The following is a 26,815-nucleotide window of genomic DNA, read 5'->3' as shown; positions in this document are numbered from 1 at the left end:
AAAGATAAAATAGCCTATCCTCATACACTTTAACTTTCTCATTTTACTTTGTTTAAAGACTACTTTAGGAGATACATTTTCCCCAGACATCAACACAGGATGTCCACGGAGCTTCTGTTGGTAGACTCTGTTCTTTGGGCAATGGACTGCACAGCACAAAGACACAGAAAGACAGATATGTGAGATCTTCAGTGCAAGAGGTTTACAAACGATCCTCAGCTCTTTGTGCTCTGTCTGTTGTCCTAGGGAATCTAAAATGATTTCTCTCATGGAGGTAGGACTGCTTCATTATTCCTTCTATACACAATTCAATGTTATTTAGTAATTTATTGTTCTTTAAGAATTGAAATTTTATAATGTCTCATTTTAAGTTGTAAAATCCATTTTTCATCTCTGTAACTTTCCCTGTTCTGCCTGATTCTGGCTATACTTAGAATCAAACTGATTAATGTAATTATGCCCCAAACAACAGGGGTTGTGAGTGATGAGCTTTATTTTTAAGTCTAAAAGCATTTCTGCGCATGCTCTTTACATGCTTAATGTTGAACAAAGAATACTAAGAAAAAAAAACTGTAATATATTGTTGCCCAAACCCAAGAAAAAGTATTTTATATGAAACATTACAACTTTGATTTTCCAGGTTTTTTATTTATAATTTACACAATAAAATATGTGTGGTATAGAAAATCACTAGGCTCATCCAACAACTGTGACCTTCTCTGGACCTGGATATTATTTTTTGTGTACCATACAAAATACTTGTTACAGGTAATGTATATTATCAACAATATCTGTGTTGATAAAAGTGGTTTCCAAATATTGTATCAACTATCACGTTATGAAATCATTGCAACTAAAAATAAGATTCAAACACTATTAAAATAATTGCAATTTAAAAGCTTCTCTTTCAATGCTTAAGTTGTAAAGCATTCTGCTTCTACACACAATGAATAATTAGTTCTGTTTACCTGCACTTAAGACCATCTAGGTTTTACACTACATTCAAATGACAAAAAATGTGTATAACTCATAATTAAGAGATGAACAAAACTCCTGGTTGAAAACATGAAAGTTAATTCTGCATGAATATTAAATTGTGGTGTTGTAACCACTGATTATCTTACTCTATTTCTGGGCATTTTTGAAATATTATATCCTGAAATATCATAAATCCTTATGATCATACATTGCTTTTAGAGTGCTAACAATTGAGAGAATTAAGATGCAGAAAGTCACCTAAAGGCCTTATGCTAATGAAGGGATAGACCTGTCATTCCAACCAACTGCAGTCTGCCCTTAGTATGTGTATGGCTAAACAGTAGATTGTACTATCTCACTCACTGGATTGGCAGTTCTCAGTGAAAAGAACACATAGAAATGGAGTTTCTTTGATACCTGACTAGAAGACCAACTGCCTTTAATTCTTTTCTGGTGACAGCCTACTCTGAAAACAGGCTCTTCTTTTCCTAGCATACCACAGATGATAGAACTTTTTTTTTTCTTTTCAGTCTCTAATTAATTGTAATTCCTTAAAACAAGGATTATTGAAAAATCTGCAACCAATATTCTCTAGAATGTTGAATGACTTGATCAAATAACTGTGTCTGAGCAAATGCTGTTCACCATTTGTAGATCTGCCTGTTGGCATTCTAGATTGTAAGAAAAATCATATCTATGCTATACCAAAACAGAATCATTACTTTCATATCAACATTTGCTGTTCTCCACAACTAAAAAATGTGCAATTCTCTTTGAAATACCCATGGAAAGTTATCAACTATCCCACCAAAATAATGTCTCACCTTCTAAATCTTCTTTCTCAAAATGTGTTTTGAGAATAGAACGTGTCCCACCTCTATCCACAACGGCTTCTTCGTCATTTCTCTATAGTGTAAGGAAAAATAAAATTAAACAAATGTAAGTATCCATAGTCTTTTAATTTTAAAAAGTAAGCCTTAATGTGATCCACTATTTAGAGATTTAGTCTGTCAGATTAGCAATTGTTGGATAAAAAAGAAGCTAAAATAAATTTGGTCATATATTGAGAGTAGTAAGTTCTTTGATCTAACATTGACAAGCTCATACATTCCTATTGGCATTATTTGTTAGAGAGATGAAACGATTAAAATGAATCTTGTGAATTTAGTAGCAATGATTTAAATCCCTGATAAAGAACTCCTATTAACAGGATCACATTTTTAAGAATACAAGAAAACTATGAAAATCATTAGTATCGACACCACACATGTTATGACAGGGTGAATTAATTCCACTTCCATTAAAAATTGATCTAGTCCCTTGAAAGCAATTAGTAGGCAATTATTAGATAAATGAAAACTCTATAATTACATTGCTGCAGTGTGAGACAGCTTATTGAACAAGATTATAAATTATTATCATATGATTAAGTCTCCATTTAGTTTCCATATATATTTTCCAGTTTAAAATGACTGGATAGATACTACATATATGAACATTATATACATGCTCAAAACATACTGAATAATTTGGTATTCAGCAAAATAATGAATAAAGTATTTAATATAATCAATTTGACCACATAGGATGAAAAAGATTACAAAATACTGAATACAGTGAAACTATTTCCAACATTTATCTGCTTAAGAATATATACAATAATCGATTTAAAATGGACACTAAACATAGTAGGAGAAACACTCAAAAGAATGAAGCTTCTGAGATTTAGTTCTAAGGCAATTCCAGTATATGAATATTTAAATTGGAAAAAACAATCTTTAAAAAACAGTGAGTGCATTGTAAAGGATAAGAACTTTTCCCTCTATTTACCCAACAACTTTGAAATATCAGATATTTGTAACAACAATCTTTCATTGAAAAAGAGAGGCTCTGACAGTACCTGACTAATACAGAAGTAGAGGCTCACAGCCATCCATTGAACTGAGTACAGGGTCCCCAATGAAGGAGTTAGAGAAAGGACCAAAGGAGCTGAAGGGCTTGCAGCCCCTTAGGATGAATAACAATATGAACTAACTAGTACCCTCAGAGCTCCCAGGGACTCAACCACCAACCAAGGACTATATACATGGTGGGACTGATTGTTCTGGCAGCATGTGTATAGTAGAGGATTGCAAAGTCAATCATTAATGGGAGGAGAGGCCCTTGGCCCTGTGAAGGTTCTGTGCCCCAGTGTAGGGGAATGCCAGGGCCAATAAGTGGGAGAGGGTGGGGTGGCGAGCAGGTGGAGGGGGAAGACAACAGGGGTTTGTTCTTGTTGGTTTTGGGTTTTTTGTTTGTTTGTTTGTTTGTTTTTTGGAGGGGAAACTGGGAAAGGAGAAATCATATGAAAATTTAAAAAAAGAAAGAAAGAAAGAAAAAGCAATCCTGAACTGAGTCCAATAACATGTTGTTACTCCTGGGCTGGAAACCTTAAAAGGCTGTGTGGGCGATTGGATGTGGGACACACATGACAGAACCTACTTGCCAAAGAAAAAGCAGGTATGTTCAGCATAAGGACAACAACATCAAAGCACTAACAAAAGTGGTCTGCTTCACAGAGACCTAGGATGCACACTACTTGATCAACGTGTTCTAGAAGGATTCAAATGGACAGTCTACTAAATTCTTGTTTGATGTATCTAAATGAACAACTTCCAAGTTAAGTCTGGAATGTCTAACTATTCCAAATGTCTAAGTAGAAGTATTAAAACAGTGACTCCATTTTTTCTGGTCTAGAAGGAAGATCAGAAGTGTTGATGCATGTGTCAGAGATATTCTGAACATGAAGGGACTGTCGAGTGAAGAAGCTCCCGCTATAGAGCGTTGGGGATTGGGTGACAGGTTGTCTCGCTTTCCAGCTTAACGAAGGGCATAATATGAAAGAGGGGAGCCACAGATGAAACACCCAATCTATGTACGTCATGTATTATATAGCAACTCATTAACACTTACAATTTATGTTTTATCAATTAATTTAAGTTGAAAGGCAAAAAATATTTAAATGTACTTTGAGAATTATATTGTCATTGATCTTATAAGCCCTTTTAAATAGATCATCAGAAATAACTACTTCTATGAACTTGAATTTGAGATGGTTAAGATAATGGGTCCTAAGAGCATCAAAATATCTACTATTTCCCTTTGATAAAGTATTAAAGGCAGCTAAAAGCCTGTAGGAACAGACCATAGCAACAGAGCATATTTCCAATGGACTTTTCTGATTTGTTTACTAATTCCTTAGACATGTTTTCAGAAAATGAGGTGCTAGATTGGTATTGTCTAGCTAGTCTAGAGAGAGTGGGTATTGAATGATGAACTGATGCAATGAAGAGTGAGGCTAAGGCACCATGGACACAACACAGCTAGGTCCATAAAGGGAGAAGTGTACTGAACACTATTTCATTTTTTATCAAGTAAACTGTAAATGTTCTCATGTTCATGAGAAGAACCAAATTATTTACATGTATAAGCTTAGCTATGTAATAGTAGCAAATAATTTCAACAGTGTGGCATCTAATTCATAGAAATGTACTTGCCCTTAAAATGAAAGATTATCAATGTATTCCACCTAACAAGATCAACATTTGTGTGTTTTACATGTGCAAAAAAGAGACATGTTTTTAGCCTGATGCCTTGTGCTTTACAGATGTATCCAGGATATATCAAGAAAGAAATATACACTATAAATAAGGAAAAATAGAGAAAAATGAAAATAGAGTATATGATTTGGGGATATTCTCTATTAAAATATTTAAAATGTTTCAATAAAAACAAGCAGAGGGTTAATAAAGAACTCCAGAAGCTAACCTCCAAAAAAAAAAAAAAAAAAAAAAAAAAAACAAACAAAAAAAACAAAACAAAACAAAACAAAAACAAACAATCCAATCAAAAAATCGGGTATAGCACTAAACAGAGAATGACTGAGAAGCACTTAAGGAAATGGTCAAAGTCCTCAGGAAAATGCAAATCAAAATGTCCCAACCCTGAGATTCCATCTCACACCAGTCAGAATGGCTAAGATCAAAAACTCAGGTGACAGCAGAAATGGGCAAGGATGTGGAGAAAGAGGAACACTCCTCTATTGCTGGTGGGTTGCAAGCTGGTACAACCACTCTGGAAATCAGTCTGGTGATTCCTCAGAAAATTTGAAATAGATCTACCTGAAGACCCTGCTATACCACTCTGGGGCATATACCCAAAAGATGCCCTACCATGCCACAGGGGCACATGTTCCCCTATGTTCATAGCAGCCTTGTTTGTGATAGCCATAACCTGTAAACAACCCAGATGCCCCACGACAGAAGAATGGACACAGAAAATGTAATTCATTTCCACAATGGAATACCACTCAGCTCTTAAGAACAAGGACATCGTGAGTTTTGCAGGCAAATGGATGGAACTAGAAAATGTCATCCTGAGTGAGGATTATTTTAAAAACTCACCTTCTAGTATTATTTTGTGAAAAAAGGCATAGCAAAGTATCTGGCACTAGTTTGTGTTTAATGTGCTTTCAGAGAAACACGTTAAAAGAGTAATATTTGCCCTTATCACTACTATACTATCAATAATAGTTATTCTGTTACTATTATTATTCACTATAATTGTTGACACATTTTTCTACTCTCCAGATAATGAACATTATTTCATTGATCTTGGAAACTTTTTCTTTTGATTGTCCTAATCTATTTTTAGAGTTCTTAAATTAATAAGCCATAATTTGTTTACCACTAATTTTTATTAATAATCACTTAATACATGTAAAAATCTTGCTAAATTAAAAGTCATAATTGCCATCAAAGATTTCACACTTGATGAATGGATCTAGTCTCTTAAGTGAAACATTAAATGTAGAGAGGGAGAGGGAGGAATGGAAAGAGGGAGGGAGGGAGAGAAAGAGAGAATTGCATGTCTGCGGAAAGAAAGAATGAGAGAAAGAAGAGATACTGATACTTTTATCTGCAGCTTATTAAATGTGTTTCTTCATAAGATTTCTTATGGTATAACTATTTTTATTAGATATTTTCTTTATTTATATGTCATATGATTTCTTCTTTCCCAGTTCCCCTCCAAAAAAAAAAACCAAAACCAAACAAAACAAAAAACAAGAAGAACAAACCCCTGTTGCCTCCCCCCTCCACCTGCTCGCCACCCCACCCTCTCCCACTTACTGGCCCTGGTATTCCCCTACACTGGGGCACAGAACCTTCACAGGGCCAAGGGCCTCTCTTCCCACTGATGATCGACTTTGCAATCCTCTACTATACACATGCTGCCAGAACAATCAGTCCCACCATGTATATAGTCCTTGGTTGGTGGTTGAGTCCCTGGGAGCTCTGAGGGTACTAGTTAGTTCATATTGTTATTCATCCTAAGGGGCTGCAAGCCCTTCAGCTCCTTTGGTCCTTTCTCTAACTCCTTCATTGGGGACCCTGTACTCAGTTCAATGGATGGCTGTGAGCCTCTACTTCTGTATTAGTCAGGTACTACTGTCAGAGCCTCTCAGGAGACAGCTATATCAGGCTGGCTTGTCCTTCCTTCAGTCTCTGCTCCATAGTTAATCTCTGCAACTCCTACTGTGGGTATTTTGTTCCCCCTTTTAAGTAGGAATGAAATGTCCACATTTTGGTTTTCCTTCTTCTTGAGTTTCTTGTGTTTTGTGGTGTGTTCTTCCTGCATTCCGAACTTCTGGGCTAATAACCACTTATCAGAGAGTGCATACCATGTGTGTTCTTTTGTGATTGGGTTACCTCACTCAGGATGATATTCTCCAGATCCATCCATTTCCCTAAGAATTTCATAAATTCATTGTTTTTAATAGCTGAGTAGTACTCCATTGTGTAGATGTACCACATTTTCTGCATCCATTCCTCTGTTGAGGGACATCTGGTTTGTTTCCAGTTTCTGGCTATTATAAATAAGGCTGCTATGAACATGGTGGAGCATGTGTTTTTGCCTGACAGTGACAAAATTACAATTTGTAATGAATATTATGTCATGAGAATAACTCTCTAGATTCATGTGTGAAACTCATTACATCAGTTCAAAAGTAACTTCTAGGTTTATACACATTAGTAGAAGTAACATTGTTTTGTATTGCAAACATATGTACAATGCCTTCTGAAATAATTTATATGACAATATTGGATTGTCATTATATCATAAAATCTAAAAAAGGAATCCCCTGATATATTTACTTGCTATTATTTCAAACATTTGAAGATAAAATACCCAGAAGAATAAAAATTCTATATATAAAATAATATAGCAAATAATACTGGCATAGCCTTTAATCCCCTTCTTAAAAAAAAAAACAAAAATCAAAAAACAAAAAACATTCTGTATGGAATTACAAAACCTTTCTGTATGATTTCAATGAAACAAAACTATCAATATATTTTACACAAATGATATTGAAATAAAAGTGGGATATCTCCCCTAAATTCCCATTTTAATGTAAATAAACCAACTTTCTTACTCCATTTTTACCACAGGCAGGGTTCAGTAGAATTATATGTCAGGTCACATGCTCAGGATGTCAGTGTCTTGACTCTGTGGCAGCTGTGTGAGTTTGATGTAAGCTCTTTGTAAACAACGTTGTTAATTAAGAAGAGACATGAGGCCCCAGGGAGGCAGCATCCCTGGTGGGAGGGGAAGCAGCCTTTCAGAGGCAAGGGGGAGGGGGAAAGGGATGAAGATCTGTGGGAGGGGGCACTGAGCGGGCAACAACTCTAATGTAAATAAATACAATAATTTCAATAAACAAAAAGAAGTCTTAAAGTAAAAAAAAAAAGATTTCATACTTGAAGGAAGAAGATATGTGTGTATTTTTTAAATTGGCAACCACATGTTATAACAGAAAGAGGCTAAACAATAAATGGTGTATAAAAATGTACTAATCCCACTAATTTATAATAAAACTAAGTTTTATAGGACAAACAAAATAATCAGGATGAATAATGCAATTCCAGATAGAGGGCATGACTTATGCAAAAGAATAGAGTTATCAGTGACTTCAAGGTAGAAAATCGCTGCTTCTTTTGATTTGACAGATTAATTTTTATCATGTATCACAAATGATTATACCTAATGGATGAAAATTCATTCATTAACACAAACAACTTTATAGTAACTTATATGGGGCTAAAGTACATTCAAGCCCACAACAGAACTAGAAGTAAAGTCTGGTTTTCTGATTGTTATCCAAATCAAAGCACTAAAGTATTCTGAATCTGTATTCCGAGTTTCTTAGTTCTCTGATTCTTCTCACTGTTGTACACAATTGCAGTAATATTAACTACCAGTCACTGCAATTATAATAACCTCTGTGCACTTTGCTATATAATACAGAGCATATGTAATCTTGGTTTATTTCTAAACAGATGAGTATCCTGGAGCCTTCCTAGCTCTAGGGATTTCCCAGGGACACTGCTACATATGCTCAGGTTTGGTTTCTGTTTTTCAAACCATAGTTCGCCCTAATTAGGCTATATCAAACAGAAAGTCTGTAATGGTTAAGTAATGCCCACGACTTACAGAGCAGTATTGCAATACCAGAGCTGATGGTTTTATATGTATTATTTCTAGTGGGAAGGAAATCAGGGGAAAAAAGGAATATTATGAAAGCTAAGACATACTGTTGGGCTGCTTCCATGGAGTCCTTCCTGACCACTGCAGATTACCTTGACCTATGCCACCCTATGCATCTGGATGTATCTAACCTGCAACAGTGACTGACAGACATAGCCCTACAGCTAGGCTTCCTGGATAACGGCAATTTTAATCTCTGCTAAACTACTTAAATTCTCTTGTATCCTACTATACATAAAGAAGAATTTATGAAATGATGAGTTAAATTGACTTTAAATAAATACATGAATATATATCACAACTTTACCAAATTTAGTAGGAATAAGGATTAAAATGAATATTAATTTTAATTAACCTTATTGAGCACCTTGGTCGGTTTCAACAGTGTTTCAAGGAGTAAGTCATTTGACAATCAACATCACATTAGAAGTCTCCATAGCTTGTACTGCCTTCCCCTAAAATGTTCAGAGATTTCAATATACTTATATAACCTTTAACTGAAGCTGGATATAAAGGATGGGTAAACTGGATAATAGTGTACATAGTTATATGCAGCACATTTTGCAATATACTTCACTGGATCCTACTGCTCTCTTTTTAAAAGCAGGAGTTTAATGAAATATCCAATTTTTAAACTTGTTATCTTAACTAATGTTTCTATATTATTTTTAAAGAATTGAGGTAAAGGTTTCCTAGATCTCTAAATGTCTTTTACATGCTTCTTAAGAAAGAAAATAATATTTTAACTTGGAATATCAATTATAGTAAACATATATTGTAAATACATATTTTATAATTAAAGTTATATAAAATAATACATAGTAAAAGAATAAAATTGTTAGTGTTAATGAATTTTAACCCATTAGGTGTAATCATTTATAATTCATGCAAAAAGTCTGAGTAGCTACTCAAAGCACAAGCTTTCTTCCAGAAATAGATCTATAATCCTAAAAGAAGTATTGGAAGTGTGCTAGACCTCTATCTTGTCTAGTCCTTACCTTATTTATCTCCCAAGCAATAATAAATCACAAGGAATAAGAACAATTCAAAGGAATTTTTTTAAAAGTCTTTGATTATATGTTTGCTGTTTTACAAAGTTAAAAGCTCACCTGATCTGGTTTTCACACTAAGATTGCAAGCAGATTTTACCTTTCTCTGTGGGTTCTGTAGATCAGATTTGGATTCTTGTGTAGGTAAGGCAAGTAGTTTACCAACTGTGCCACTTCTGCAACCCCTCAAGACTTTTACATCTGACGTACTTTGTATAGAAGCTATATTTAAAAGTGTATTAGATCTTAACTTTTCAATACAGAAGACACTTTCTTAGGTCTAATATCAAAGTTACATCCAAGCTGTGATGCACAAAAGAATTAAGGATTTTTACTTATCTTTCCTGTTGTTCCTGGACAACCTGAAACCCTCTGATGGGGTAATATTACCTTAGAATTAATATTAATATAGTAGTAGATGGATTACTTTATTATTCCTAAACATATAAAAAGCCAAGCCAAAATAGCCAGTGGCTCCCATGATTAGAATAATAATTACTATATCAAATTTCTCTAAAACCAAGTTCTTTTCATCCAAATATTTGCCAGAGTGACATGAGTATTCACTGTACTAAATGATCTCACTACATTGCCCTTGGTTGGAAATGTCAAAAAGAAAGCCAAGGCTAAATCAGATTACCTGCCAATAAAACAAAGCTACATTGGGACAAACAGGAGGTCTTTTAGAACATAAAATCTGGAACTTCTGAGTGTTTGTGGGGAGACTGAGTAATGCTCTCATGTGCAATTTTGATAAAGAATTTTATTAAAATCCTTCATTTTGTTTCTAACCCCCTACTGGGTCAACTAACTACTAAATCTACTCCGGAATTTAATTTTCATTCCCAGAGTCTCAAAAGAGCTAGAGTTCTTAAAATGACTTCAAAACACAGAAGCTGCTCTTCTGTTCTTTATTTCATTTTTCCCCAGAAATGAGGAGATCAGGAGAAAATAATCTGTTCTTAGTTTGAAAATCATAATGTAATGCTCAAGACTCTATGGTTCCATGCACTATGCTCTACGGTTCTAAGAAGCCTCTCCTGTGACAGATGGTTTCATTTACTCCAATAAGCTAAAGCTAGGCTGGGATATTGTGCATTGCTCAAGTATATCATTCTTTCTGCATCCTACCTTTTACTGTGCATCTCCTCTCTGTAGACCACTCTCCTTCCTCCATATCTACACCTTTGCATATTTATTTAAATAGAGATCCATAAGAAAAAACACTCAATAATTATTCCTCAGTCTGGTTTATTTCTCATAACATGATTATCTCTAGCTTCATCCATTTTCAGTCATATTACCTGATTTTGTTCTTTATGGATGAATAAATCAACACTGTTTATAGATACACCACATTTTGCTCATCAATTCATCTGTTAACAAACATCCAAACTAATCCCATCGATGTTATACATGCATTAAAATGCCATACTCAAACTCATTATCATTCACAATGAATATATGCTAGTAATATGAACAAAATCTACTTGCCAAATACCAAAGAGTATTACTAATTTGCATACTACCTGCCACAAACTATTACAACTGCTTTATGTACATAATCTCATTTAACATTCACAATACTTTGAGGATCACCTTCCCTTGGTTATAAATAAAGAATAGTGATCATACAGCTGGCTTATAATATACCAAGAGACTTTGGCCAACTAGATATTTAACCACAGTATATACGGCCTCTTACATTAGTTCAGCTATTACAAACCAGAATCAATTTGTAACTCAGCCTGTATTGCTTTAATTGAAGGTTTTAATACAAGATATCAAGCACTTTGGAGGCACTACTGGGCAAAATGCCCAGTTTGGGAGTGGAAAATAGAGGATTTGCATCTGTTCTATGTTCTACCCACCTCTCTGCTATTTTCAGCAAGCACGTTGATATAAAACAGAACAGAGTAACACCTACTGTCCATCAGTCAGAAGCAAACACCTGCTTCTGTTGTAGTTTCTCCTGGTCCCCTTTCTCAGAGCCTGAGGTGACCAGTTCTCCAGTGCTTTTCATCAGAGCTCCGTATTTTCAGGCAGGTGAGGTGGTGGACATATGTGATCCCAGCAATTGGGAGACCAGGTCAGCTAATCTGGGGACTACCCTATACAGGGAGACTCAGTCTCAAAATGTTAAAAGTCTTAGAATTTTCAGTCTGATGCGTACACTCAGGTATTTGTTGTTCCAAGTACAGTGCAGATCGTCCACTTACAATCATACTCTCCCATACTTGCTGCTCCTTATTTCAAATGTATAACCTCAACATTAATAACTCTCCTGTACTACACATGCCTATGGAATTATTCATAATTCACCTGGAATTACAGCTCTATCCCTAATTTAAACATGAGTTTCTGGGCTTCTGCTGCCTACGGGGGACTAGGGTGAGCACACCTTAAAGTCAGTTTATGCTGGCTTATAAATATAGAACTATTTTTTGATACAAGGTCTTTCTGGTCTTGAATTCTCAATCTTCTTGTCTACCAACAAAATTGCACTCTGCACAATTATTAATCTATCTCTAAGTCTTCCTTTGATTTCTCTAATGTTATGAAATGTATGTGGGAGAAAAGAACAGTAATATGTAACTCACACTAGAGTTAAGTTGTAACAAACCACTTTTGAAGAGTCATCGCAAAATATCTACATTATCATCTATGCATTTTCTCATTCATGCCTTGACAACAATAAATGGCTTTTCTTTTCTTTTAAATACAATATCCTACAGATGATCAGCTTTCTCTTAATATTCTCTGACTTAAAGAATTACACAATTATTTATGAACAACTTATCTTTAGAAAACTTTATGATATATGACATGTATTATAAAATAGTGCAGATACTGTAAAAAGATGACCTCTTGCTCTTAAAAAGATTAGCAATGAACTTCACTGTTCAAAGTTCAAACCCATATTCCTAAACAGGAAGAATGGTTGGCATTCCATTTAAATGTCTGCAGTGCTCTAACTGGTTTTTGCTTTTCAATGCAATACATTTTAACACAGTAGCAAAGACATTTTTCTGATTTGCAACAGTAAAAACAATTCTAAGGCTTTTTTCATATAGTAAAATTAATAATATTTAAGTGTTACTAAAGAACATGACCAAATACTTTATGATTTGGTTCTCCTAAAAAGCCAAAACTACAGTAAAAATAAAGCAAAATTCTGTGAAACCAAGGCCTAGAAGAATCCTGAAGCCATGCCAAGAAACAGAATGTACTCCTAGTGACTAATACATGCAAATACTGGAAATAAATTCTAACAGATTAAACAGGTTTTGTAGCAACTAAAAGGTATATTCAAATCTTCCAAAATTAATCAAGCTTAAGAATATGGCAGTCTTCCCAACTAATAAGAATGTAAGCTGCTAAGTAGCCAAAATAACATAAATTATATCCAATATCAATAGGAAGAATGTTTTCAATGTGCTTTTAATTAAAAAAGAGAAACAGCCCTAACTGAATTTATTCACTGTTTCAGGCTTTGTCCAATGTATTCATTTGTAATACTACACTTTTCACCCTTAGGAGAAGTTAAGTTAGTTATAGTTATGCTGCAGAACTGGGAAGTCAACACTGTCCTCTTGAAAAATGTTTTAGCATTTATCTTTTAATATCAAACTTAACAGATTTGATAGTTCTCTACAACTGACTCAGAAGTATGTATCATTAACAATAAATAAAATACAGTTCTTTTTTAAAAATCTGAAGTTTAACCACATAATTCTGTTGTGTTGAGAATGCAAGTCTGAAGAAAGCCTACACTAAAGAAAAGTTAAATAAATTTAAACTTGAGAGGTTTCATTTATATGCACATACACTCACATACAGAGAAAGAGAGAGAGAGAGAGTTTAAAACAAATAGAGTCTCAATACAAAACAAATATATAAATCCAATGTTTTAAGGATTTTCTACAATATAGTTAAATGAAATAAAATCTTTCAGCTTGAAAATGAAAGTAAGCAAACGTCAAGTCTCTCTGGGTCAAAAAATCTTCAAGAAACTTAGAAGCCACAAGCATCCTTTATGTAAAACAAATTCGCAATCAGCTTTCAGATGTGGTTAATGCCTTAGCAGAGATGTATGTTAAAATCTCCAAGAGCATCACAGGATCTAAATGATTTTAAAATGGCTTTAAAAGATGTCCTAGAATAAAATATAGATTTCATGATTTAGCTTACACCCTGGACAAGCTTGCTTCCACTAACCAAACTTCCATTGCTGTGTGGTTCAGCACAGTGCTAACACACTGACTACTGTGATTAAATCTCAGATAACAACCATATCACAATACATATCTATAGGCAGATGATTATTTTCAGTTCAATTCATTTATGTTATTTTTATCATTTCAAGTAAATCCGGATTTAATCAGGATTAATCTAGAAAAAAAATTAAGAGCCATCATCATTGTTTCTAATCACACAAAGTATATCTTCCTTTATTCTCCGTCTCTATCCTAAAAAGACTAAAGTAAAAACAAACTCATACATACACACAAACCTTTCTTAGTTCGTGTTTTACCCATTATCATAATTATCACCTGCTCAAATATACGAATGAAAATGAGTTAATAAGCAATTACATTGATTAACATATTTCAAAGTACTATGATCTAGACAAAGCAACAACCTTGCATACCAATAGTATCACAGTTCACAAGTGCATACCTCTCGACTTAGAGATTGGAAATGCTCACAGGTTCCAGGCTGCATGACCTTTCTATTTCCAGAAATCCCTAAAAGATCACACACTTCCTGTCAGTAAATGAATAAGCTCAAACATCCCTGCCTCGGCATCTACAGAGCTACTGAAGAAAAGGTCAGACAGCAGATCTGGTCATCAAGGTCGACTTAATCCATCATCAAAATCTCGGATCCATGCACTGTTCATCATCCCCTCTGTGCAGTTACCAACGCTGCATACTAAGAGATGCTGACACAGTGGTGTCTGCTGATGCTGTTAAATGCTGTCTGAAACAGCCAGCTTACTGCTTGGAGCAATTCTGCACCATCCAGAGTCAGACACGGACTTCAGGCTCCCACTGCTGCTACTACACAGATTCAGATCCTATGAGAGCTTCATTTCCTATCAGTACTTTTAAAAATAAACAATGCTCTATTTATTAAGTATCCAATATGCATGTTGAAAATACAATGTTAAAATGTCACATCTTAACTGTTAGACAGTTTTTTATTCTCCATGTAAAACTAATCTGTAGCATAATGATTTAATAGATAAATTTGTACTCCCTTTTTGAGAAAACTTCTTAACAAAGCATCAGATTTAGAAGGACCTAAAAATGAGGAGTTTCTATTCATGAAATATTAGACAATTTTGATTAATATAAGCACATACAGGTTATTTAAATTTATTTCCAGCATTCTTTATTATTTATACCTCAGAACAACATAATTAAAAATTAAAATTATCCAATTAAAAATATCTTCTATGTTTTTATTTAATTCTTCTTAGAAAGAGTTCAATATGCAGAAGTAATAAATGATCTAAACAACTAGAGGGTTGATTTGAAGAGAATACTAAGTGAAAGGTATTGTAATAACAGCATGAGATACCATTGCAGAGGCCTGTGTGTACAGGTAGGACCACCACTGCTGCTCAGAGAACCCTGCCTGGAATCCTCAGGACACAAGAACCAAGGGGCTGCCTGGGGTGGGAGCCTTCTGTTTTCCATCTCCTACTGTAGCAGATCCTCTGACACAGGGCTCCATACCCAAAAAGCACCAGGAGGGAACAAGTCTCCCAGAAGTGCCTACACACCTGAAAGCACAGGTAAGATCACCACTTCTCTTCAAATTCCTGGCCCAGTAGGGACCCTCATAGAGCCATCAGGGCACAGGAAACAAGGATTAGCTGGAGACAGTATTCTCCTGGTCTCTGTCTGTACCCCAGAGCTGACCTTGTACCACAGCTCTCCATAAATTTTTCCCTGAGAGAACTGGTCTCCCAGAAATACTGACACACAGGCTTGCAGGAGGGACAAGCCAAAGTCAGAGATAGCAAGACCAGCTAACACCAGAGAAAACAGATGGTGAAAGGCAAGGGCAAGAACATAAGCAAAAGAAACCAAGGATGCTTGGCATCATCAGAACTGAGGTCTCACCACAGCGAACCCTGATTATCCCAAAACACCAGAAAAGCAAGACTCTGATTTAAAATCACATCTCATGATGATGATAGAAGACTTTAAGAAGGATATAAATAACCCCCTTAAAGAAATATAAGAGAACACAGGTTAACAGCTAGAAGCCCTTAAAGAGGAAACACAAAAATCCCTTAAAGAATTATAGGACAACACAACCAAACAGGTGAAGGAACTGAATAGAACCATCCAGGATCTAAAAATGGAAATAGAAACAATAAAGAAAACAGGAGGAAAGACAACCCTGGCCATACAAAACCTAGAAAAGAAATCAGGAGTCATAGATGTAAACATCACCAACAGAATACAAGAGATAGAAGAGAGAATCTCAGGGGCAGAAGACACCATAGAAAACATTGACACAACAGTCAAAGAAAATGCAAAATGCAAAAATCATCTAACCCAAAATATCCAGGAAATCCAGTGCACAATGAGAAGACCAAACCTAAGGATAATAGGTATAGAAGAGAGTGAAGATTCCCAACTTAAAGGGCCAGTTAATATCTTCAACAAAATTGTAGAAGAAAACTTCCCTAGCCTAAAGAAAGAGATGTCCATAAACATACAAGAAGCCTACAGAACCCCAAATAGATTGGACTAGAAAAGAAATTCCTCATGTCACATAATAATCAAAATGCCAAATGCACTAAACAAAGATAATATTAAAAGCAGTAAGCGAAAAAGGTCAAGTAACATATAAAGGTAGACCTATCAGAATTACACCAGACTTCACACCAAAGACTATGAAAGCTAGAAAATCCTTAGGAAATCTCAGACCCTAAGAGAACACAAATGCCAGCCCAGGCTACTATACCCAACAAAACTCTCAACTACCATAGATGGAGAAAACAAGATATTCCATGACAAAACAAAATTTACACAATATCTTTCCACAAATCCAGAAATACAAAGGATAAGCACACAAACATAAAAATAGCATCAAAAATAACACAAAGGAACAATCACTATTCCTTAATATCTCTTAACATCAATGGACTCAATTTCCCAATAAAAAGACATAGACTAACAGACTGGATATGTAAACAGGACCCAGCATTTTGCTGCATACAGGATATGCACCTCAGTGTCAAAGACAAACACTACCTCAGAGTAAAGGGCTGGAAAACAATTTTCCAAACAAAATGGTCCCAAGAAATAAGTGGGAGTAGCCATTCTAATATCAAATAAAATCGACTTTCAACCAAAAGTAATCAAAAAAGATCAGGAAGGGCACTTCATACTCATCAAAGGAAAAATCTACCAAGAAGAACTCTCAATTATGAACATCTATGCTCCAAATGCATGGGCACCCACATTCATAAAAGAAACTTTACTAAACCTCAAAGCACACACTGCACCTCACACAATACTAGTGGGAGACTTCAACACCCCATTCTCATAAATGGACAGATCATGGAAATATAAACTAAACAGAGACACAGTGAAACTAACAGAAGTTTTGGATCAAATGGATTTAACAGATATCTATAGGACATTTCATCCTAAAACAAAAGAATATATCTTATTCTTAGCACCTCATGGTCCCTTCTCCAAAATTGACCATATACTTGGTCACAAAACTGACCTCAACAGACATAGGAAGATATCCCATATCACCCATCAGCTCACTATGGATTAAAGCTGATCTTCAATAGCAACAAAAACAATGACAAACACATGGAAGCTGGACAACACTCTACTCAATGCTAACTTGGTCAAGGAAGAAACAAAGAAAAAAATTAAAGACTTTTTAGAATTTAATGAAAATGAAGACACAATATCCCAAACTGATGGGACACAATGAAAGCAGTGCTAAGAGGAAAACTCATAGTTCTGATTACGTCTAATAAGAAACTGGAGAGAGCATATACTAGCAGTTTAACAGCACACCCGAAAGCTCTAGAACAAAAAGAAGCAAATAAACCAAGGGGAGTAGACATCAGGAAATAATCAAACTTAGGACTGAAATCAACCAAGTAGAAACAAACAAACAAACAAAGAACTATACAAAGAATCAACAAAACCAGTAGCTGGTTCTTTGAGAAAAATCAACAAGATAGATAAATCCTTAGCCAGACTAACCAGAGGGCACAGAGATAGTACCCAAATTAACAAAATCAGAAATGAAAAGGGAGATATAACAACAGAAACTGAAGAAATAAAAAATACATCATCAGATCCTCTTACAAAAGCCTAAACTCAACACAACTGGAAAACCTGGATGAAATGGACAATTTTCTAGACAGATAACAAATACCAAAGTTAAAATTAGGATCAGATAAACTATCTAAATAGTCCTATAACCCCTAGAGAAATAGCACCAGTCATTAAAAGTCTCCCAACCAAAAAAAGACCAGGACCAGATGGTTTTAGTGCAGAATCTATCAGACCTTCAAAGAAGACCTAATACCAATACTCTTCAAACTATTCCACAAAATAGAAACAGAAGGAACACTACCCAATTCATTCTATGAAGCCACAATTACACTGATACCAAAACCACACAAAGACCCAACAAAGAAAGAGAACTTCAGACCAGTTTCCTTTATGAATACCGACACAAAAATACTCAATAAAATTCTTGCCAACTGAATCCAAGAACACATCACAATGATCATTTACCATGATCAAGTAGGCTTCATCCCAGGGATACAGGGATGGTTCAATTTATGGAAATCCATCAATGTAATCCACTACATAAACAAACTCAAAGGAAAAACCACATGATCATTTCATTAGATGATGAAAAGCATTTGACAAAATTCAATATCCCTTCATGTTAAAAGTCTTGGAAAGATCATGAATTCAAGGCCCATACTTAAACATAGTAAAAACAATATACAGCAAACCAGTGGCAACATCAAACTAAATGGAGAGAAATTTGAATTAATCCCATTAAAATCAAGGAATAGACAAGGCTGGCCTCTCTCTCCCTGCATATTCAATATAGTACTTGAAGTTCTAGCTAGAGCAATTAGACAGCAATAAGAGGTCAAAGAGATAGAAATTGGAAAGAAAGAAGTCAAACTATCACTATCTGCAGATGATATGATAGTATACTTAAGTAACCCCAAAACCTCACCAGAGAACTTCTACAGCTGAGAAACAACTTCAGCAAAGTGGCTGGACATAAAATTAACTCAAACAAATCAGTAGCCTTCCTATACTCAAAGGATAAACAGGCTGAGAAAGAAATTAGGGAAACAACATCCTTCACAATAGTCACAAACCATATAAAGTATCTTGGTATGACTCTAACCAAGCAAGTGAAAGATCTGTATGACAAGAACTTCAAGTCTCTGAAGAAAGAAATCGAAGAAAACCTCAGAAGATGGAAAGATCATCCATGCTCATGGATTGGCAGGATTAATATAGTAAAAATGGCCATCTTGCTAAAAGCAATCTACAGATTCAATGCAATCCCCATCAAATTTCCAACTCAATTCTTCATAGAGTTAGAAAGAGCAATTCTCAAATTCATCTATAATAACAGAAAAACAGGAAAGCAGAAACTATTCTCAATGATAAAAAAAAAAACTTCTGGGAAAGTCAGCATCCTGGACTTCAAGCTGTACAACAAAGCAATAGTGATTTAAAAAACTGCATGGTATTGGTACAGTGACAAGCAGATGGATCAATGGAATAGAATTGAAGACCCAGAAATGAACCCACGCACCTACAGTCACTTGGTCTTTGATAAAGGAGCTAAAATCATCCAGTGGAAAAAAAGACAGCATTTTCAACAAATGGTGCTGGTTCAACTGGCAACATGCAGAAGAATGCCAATCAATCCATTCTTATTTCCTTGTACAAAGCTCAAGTCCAAGTATATGAAGGAACTCCACATAAAACCAGATACACTGAAACTAACAGAAAAGAAAGTGGGGAAAAGCCTTGAGCACATGGGCACAGGGGAAATTTTCTTGAACAGAACACCAATAGCTTATGCTCTAAGATCAAGAATTGATAAATGGGACCTCATAAAATTACAAAGCTTCTTTAAAGCAAAGGACACTGTCAATAGGACAAAACGGCAACCAACAAATTGGGAAAAGATCTTTATCAATCCTATATCTGATAGAGGGCTAATATTCAATATATATAAAGAACTCAAGAAGTTAGACTCTAGAGAACCAAATAGCCCTATTAAAAATTGGGGTACAGAGCTAAACAAAGAATTCTCAACTGACAAATACCAAAAGGCTGAGAAGCACCTAAAGAAATGTTCAACATCCTTAGTAATCAGGGAAATGAAAATCAAAACAACCCTGAGATTCTACCTCACACCAGTCAGGATGGCTAAGATCAAAAACTCAGGTGACAGCAAATGCTAGCAAGGATGTGGAGAAAGAGGAACACTCCTCCATTGTTGGTGGGATTGCAAGCTGGTACAACCACTCTGAAAATCAGTCTGGTGGTTCCCCAGAAAATTAGACAAAGTACTACCTGAGGAACCAGCTATACCACTTCTGGACATATACCCAGAAGATGCTCCAACATGTAATAAGGAAACAAGCTCCACTATGTTCAAAGCAACCTTATTTATAATAGCCAGAAGCTAGAAAGAACCCAGATGTCCCTCAACAGAGGAATGGATACAGAAAATTTGGTACACTTACACAGTGGAGTACTATTCAGCCATTAAAAACAATGACTTCATGAAATTCTTAGACAAATGGATGGAAATAGAAATTATCATCCTGAGTGAGATAACCCAATCACAAAAGAACACACATGATATACACTCACTGATAACTGGATATTAGCCCTAAAGCGTGGAATACCCAAGATATAATTCACAGACCAAATGAAGCTCATAAAGAAAGAAGACCAAAGTATGGATACTTCAGTCCTTCTTAGAAGAGGGAACAAAATACCCATGGGAGGAGATACAGAGACAAAGTGTAGAGCACAGACTGAAGGAAAGGAAGGCTCCACCTTGGTATCCATCCTATATAGTCACCAAACCCAGACACTATTATGGATGCCAACAAGTACTTGCTGATAGGAGCCTGATATAGCTGTCTCCTGAGAGGCTCTGCCCATGCCTGACATATTCAGAGGTGGATGCTCTCAGTCAACCATTGGACTGAGCACAAGGTCCCCAATGGAGGAGCTAGAGAAAGGACCCAAGGAGCAGAAGTAGCTTGCACCCCCATAGGAGAAACAACATTATGAAACAACCAGTATCCCCAGAGCTCCCAGGGACTAAACAACCAACCAAAGAGTATACATGCAGGAACCCACGGCTCCAGCTGCATATGTAGCAGAGGATGGCCTTGATGGACATCAATGGAGGAGAGGCCCTTGGTCCTGAGAAGGCTCAATGTCTCAGTGTAGGGGAATCCCAGAAGAGGGAATCGGGTTTGGGTGGGCTGGTGATCAGGGGGAGGGGAGATACGATAGGAAGTTTTTGGAGGGGGAAACCAGGAAAGGGGATAACATTTGAAATGTAAATAAAGAAAATGTCTAATAAAAAAAGAAATACTATTGTACCCTTCTCATCAATACACTAGAAATGTCCTTGTTTAACACTGTACAGCAGCTTAGGAAACCTTGCTACTGGTACAGCAGCCTAGAAAGAAAATGCTAAAAGGCTCTGGATTACAGTTGTGAGTTTGTTTGGTTTTTATCTTCATCATGAGCTGCAACAATATGTGGGGATAAAGAAAAAACACAGAGACTAAGACCAACATCAAATTAAGCAAATTAGGGTACAAAGTATAGGATCTTACCTTTGACACCCCACACATTCAGTACAGGCAGAATCAATGATGCTACAACACTTTATTTATATACCTGTAAATTCAACTCCTGAAATTTCAAAATAGCTAAAATAATGCACAAATCTGCTTTAGACAAATGTAAACTGACAATAAATAGGTAAACTTTACTGTCCTACTCATATTTGATGGGAGATATATACATATGATTATAATATATAATGGAATATTATATATATATACATATATATGTAGATGTATACACACACAGAGACAAGTCACAATAAATCTTAATAAATTTGCCTTGAAGGCAAAGGGACAAGAGGCCTAAAGATGAGTAGAAAATCTATTGGGGTGAGATCTGAAGGAGTAGAGGTGGACATGGTCAAGATCTATTGCACACATTTGTGAAAATGTCAAAACAAATATATTTAAAACACCATTTAAGAAAAAGAAATCTAGGGAGCTGAGAGAGTTCAGTGTTGCTGCTGATACTACAAAGCAGAGTTTGGTCTGCAGGGCCCATAGGGTGAAAGGAGAGAACCCCCAGCTATGTGTCCTTTGACTTTCACATCCATGTCATGCCATGCTCTCTCAAAACACACAAAATAAATAAAATGGAAATACATGTAGAGATCCATAACCAGATGTTATGCAAGGATTGAGAGACTTTGGAACACTCAACCCTAAATGATATGTTCCTATCAAATCCCTCTCCTCAGGCTCAGGCTGCTGAGGAAGGGGCAGACAGGGTGTAAGAAGGGATAAAGGACATCAAGAAAACAAGGATCTCTAAGCGAACAGGATCAAAGAAAACTCATGAACTTGAAAAAAACTGAGGCAGCACACCCAGAGCCTGCACCAGTCTGCACCAGGTCCTTTGAATATATCTTACAGTTTCAAATTCAGTGATTTTATAAAACTCCCAATTGCTGGAACGGGTGGATCTCTGATTCTTGTGCCTTCTCTTAGGCTCTTCTGTTTGCTTTGTCCATATCTCATGCATTTCCTTTTGTTTTGACCTTTATTTGTAATTATCCCTTAGAAGTTTGATTTCTAATGAGAGACAGCAAACAACTGGATCTGGTGGGGAGGGGTATGGAGAGGAACTGGAAAGAATAGAGGGAGGGGAAAATGTAATCAGAATTTATTATGTGAGGAAAAAAATCTATCATCAACTAAAGGAAAGAAATACATTTTTAAAAATAAATTAAAATGAAACAAGTAGTAGATTTTGGATGTTATTGCTATTGTTATTATGAATTGATTAAAGATTTTTTATTAGATATTTTCTTTATTTACATTTCAAATGATATCCCCTTTCCTGGTTTCCTCTCTGGGAAAAAAAAAAAAAAAAAAAAAAAAAACCTGTTCCCTCCCTCCTTCTCCTGCTCACCAACCCACCCTCTCCTGCTTCCTGGCCCTGGCATTCCACTACACTGGGGCATAGAGACTTCACAGAACCAAGGGCCTCTCCTCCCATTGATGAGCAACTAGGCCATCCTCTGCTACAGATGCAGCTGGAGCCATGAGTCCCACCATGTGTACTCTTTGGTTGGTGGTTTAGTCCCTGGGAGCTCTGAGGGTACTAGTTAGTTCATATTGCTGTTCATCTTAAGGGACTGCAAACCCTTCAGCTCCTTGGGTCCTTTCTCTAGCTCCTCCACTGGGGACCCTATGCTCAGTCCAATGGATGGCTGTGACCCTCTACTTCTGTATTAGTCAGGCACTGTCAGAACCTCTCAGGAGACAGCTATATCAGGCTCCTGTCAGCCAGCACTTGCTGGCATCCACAATAGTGTCTGGGTTTATTGACTGAATATGGGAAGGATCCCCAGGTGGGGCAGTCTCTAAATTGTCCTTCTTTCAGTCTCTGCTCCATAGTTTGGCTCTGCAACTCCTTCCATGGGTATTTTGTTCTCCCTTCTAAGAAGGAACAAAGTATCCATACTTTGGTCTTCCTTCATCTTGAGTTTCTTGTGGTTTGTGGATTGTGTCTTGGGATTCTTAACTCATCTTTCTACTCATCCCCAAAAAGAAAAAGAAAAAGTGGTTCTTGGTGGTCTGACCCATACTCTTCTTTTAGGAAATTCCTGTTTTCAGCAGAACATATTTAGACAAGGACCCAATAGTTTGTCTGTGCACCTAAGGAAAAACATCATAGGTACACAAGGGTAGTTCATTCAGGTAGTACTTATCCTCAAATATGTATTCATCTTTTGAACTTATCAATAAAGCCATGTCTTGTATGCTCATTCTTCACATGTAGAAAATAGTGAATATTTGTTTGATCAGATACTAAATATGTACCACACAGCTTGAGTACCACAAAAAATTGACTCCACAGACATTGGAATAGTTAACTAAAACAAATGGAAGTGTTAAATTGGCTTCTTTTGTTTGGTGGCAGAATTAAAGAGTGATTAGAGCAAAGGCAGGGCATCCTCCCTAATCTAGGGATCAGAAAGGGTCTCCCCAGTAAAGTACTACTAAGGGCTAGATGATTCTGAGAAGTCAGAATTGAAAAAAAAAGGTAATATGTTTTACACTTTAAAGTGCAAAGTTAAGGACCCAGCATGAGAAGCCTTGGTTGCCCTAGAAAGAACTTGAACTTTGGCCTTAGCAGAATAAAATTCATACATATACCCAGTCTTGTAGTTTTGGATTGTCCTGGTTCCACTATGGACAAATAATTAAATAAATAAAACTAGATGAAAATAGACAAGTCAGTAAGATGTTACTTAACTTTATCATTACATAATTAAGGCTTAAACAAAATGGCATTAGACACATGGCTTGGTTAATAGAGTTAGAATTGAGAAACTGATATGAGAAAAGGGAGATGTTCGCCCCTGTCTACAACTTATTCCTTCTCTCTTGCCTGCTATCCCTACACTTGATTCCCTTTTTTAGTTCCCCATCTGATCCCCTCTCCCACCCACTTACTTCCTTCCATATACCTCCTATACACAGAGATGGAGGAACTGACCCAAATTGAGACCCATCGCATGGGCAAAAACCAATTCCTGACATTATTAATGATACTCTGTTATGCCTGCAGTGAGGAGCCTAGCACAACTGTCCTCTGATAGGATTCCCCAAGCAGCCAATGAAAACAAGACCCACAGCCAAACATTAGATGTAGTCTTGTGGAAGAGCTAGGGGAAGGAGTGAAGGACCTAAAGAGGAAAGAAACTATATAGAAGACCAACAGAGTCAACTAACCCAGACCCCTGCATGCTCGAAGAGACTGAACTGCCAACCAAAGAGTAAGCATGGGCTGGGCCTAGGTTCCCTGCCCCCATACATATGTAGCAGATAGGCAGCTTGGTCTTCATGAGGGGTCCCCAACAACTGGAGCAGGTCCCTGAATCTGATGCCTGCCTATGGATCTTTACTGGGCCTGTCTTGTCTTGTCTTGCCTCTGTGGGAGAGGATGCATCTAGTCCTGTAAAGATTTGATGTGCAAGGGTAGGGTGATACACAGGGATAATATCTCCTTTCTCAGAGAAGAAGAGGAAGGGGGATGGGGGAGGAGCTGTTTAAGAGGGGACTGGGAGGAAAGAGGGCTGATATTGGGATGTAAATAAATAAATAAATAAATAAATAAATAAATAAATAAATAAAACAAATGAAAAAAGAAAGGAAAGGAAAATGTCAAGGTATATTTCTAATCTCCTATGTCATTTGTATCTCATTTTATAACCAATGTACTTTCACCACATTATTCTCTGGGGGTTGCTATTTTAATTTATATATGTTTCATTATTTTAACATATTAACTGGCACATCCAAGAGTATATGGCAACACAACTTAGACCTGATTTTGTTTTGTTTTGTTTTTAAGAAACTTGGGTAAGAAAGGTGAATCTGTGAGGAGAAGTTGGGAAAGTGAAGGTGAATGTGATCAAAACAAATTGTATGAGATTCTCAAAAAACAAAAGCATTCTGAGTGAGGGAATCCAGTCTTAAAAGGACACGCATGGTATGTACTCACTAGCCATAAAATACAGGTACCATGCTACACTCCACAGACCCAAAGAAACCAAACAAGAAGGATGGCCCAAGTGAGGAAGCTTGAATCTTTCTTAGAAGGGGGAGTAAAATAGTTGTAAGAGGCAGATGGAAGGAGGGGACTAAGCGGGAGGAGCGGGAGGAATGGGGAAATTCAGGTGTGGGAAAAACAGGACAGATGGATAGATGGCCATGAGAATGAATGGAAATCTGCAACTGACGGAGGTGAGGAGGTAGGAGGCATCTCCAGGACAAGACAGTGACCTGGGATAAGGGAGGCACCCAAGAATCAATGGGGATGACCTTAGCTGTGACATAACTACATTGCATATATGGGATCTGAAGAGGCCATCTCCTGTAGCCAGGCAGAAACCCCAGTAGAGCAATAAAGACACCAACTGACCACAAAACTTTCAACCCAAAATCTGTCCTATCGACAAGTAATGCAGGCACTCCGAGGGAGGGAGCAGAGACTGAGGGAATAGTCAACCAAGTTGAGACCCCTCTAATGGGCAAACACCAGTTCCTAACACTATTAATGATACTCTGTTATGCTTGCAGACAGGAACATGTTGTCCTCTGAGAGGCTCCACCCAGCAGATGGACTCAGACAGATACAGATACCCACAGTCAAATAGTAGATGGAGCTTGGGGATTCTGATGGAAGAACAGGAGGAAGGATTGTGGTCCCAGAATGGGTAGGAACTCCATATGAAAATCAATAGAGTCAACTAACCTGGACCCTTGGGACTCTCTGAGACTGAAGCCACAACCAAAGAACATACACAGGCTGAACCTAGGCCTCCTTGTTCATTTGTAGCACATGTACAGCTTGACCATGATGTGGGTCCTTAACAACTGCCTGTGGCTGTTGCTTGTATGTGAGATATGTTCTTCTAGTTGGGCTGTCTTGTCTGACCTCAGTGGGAAAGCAAGTGCCTAACCTTGGTTGAAGGTATACCCAGGGGGCCCCACCGCTAAGAGGAGAAGGGGAGAGGAGATGGGGGAAGAATTGTGGGAGGGAGTGACTCTGATGGGGGCAGTGAGTGGGATGTAAAGTGAATAACTAAAAAAATTAAAACAAACAAAAAACCCACAAAACAAAAGAAAACTGGAGGTCAGAGGTTTTGTGGCTGGGTTGGTGTCCCGCTCCCTCCATTTGAGGCCTTTTCTGGTTACAGAAGGCAGTCCATGCAGGCTCCATACCCCTTACTAAAAGTCTTTGCTACGGTTACCCTAGTAGATAGTTTCTATTACACTATCTCACTCCCAAAATGCCCCCTAATTCCAA

The 26,815-nt window shown here is 36.7% G+C and overlaps 1 protein-coding gene across 22 annotated transcripts in view; it reads right to left on the bottom strand.

Annotated features, from left to right (window-relative positions):
* Nucleotides 1–26,815, bottom strand: part of Slc4a10 (solute carrier family 4 member 10) — a 432,277-nt gene that overhangs the window by 162,166 nt on the left and 243,296 nt on the right. For 16 of the 22 annotated variants that reach the window (XM_031370397.1, XM_031370402.1, XM_031370408.1 and 13 more), the window contains one exon: nucleotides 1,803–1,884. In XM_031370397.1, the coding sequence (XP_031226257.1) occupies nucleotides 1,803–1,884 (82 nt within the window). Of the gene's footprint in view, nucleotides 1–1,802; nucleotides 1,885–14,294; nucleotides 14,800–26,815 lie in introns of those variants that run through there. The other 6 variants (XM_031370410.1, XM_031370407.1, XM_031370418.1 and 3 more) reach the window with 4 other exon arrangements.

Source organism: Mastomys coucha, unplaced genomic scaffold (assembly GCF_008632895.1).
Source record: "Mastomys coucha isolate ucsf_1 unplaced genomic scaffold, UCSF_Mcou_1 pScaffold15, whole genome shotgun sequence".
NCBI lineage: Eukaryota > Metazoa > Chordata > Mammalia > Rodentia > Muridae > Mastomys > Mastomys coucha.
This window is presented reverse-complemented; position numbering and strand designations above follow the sequence as displayed.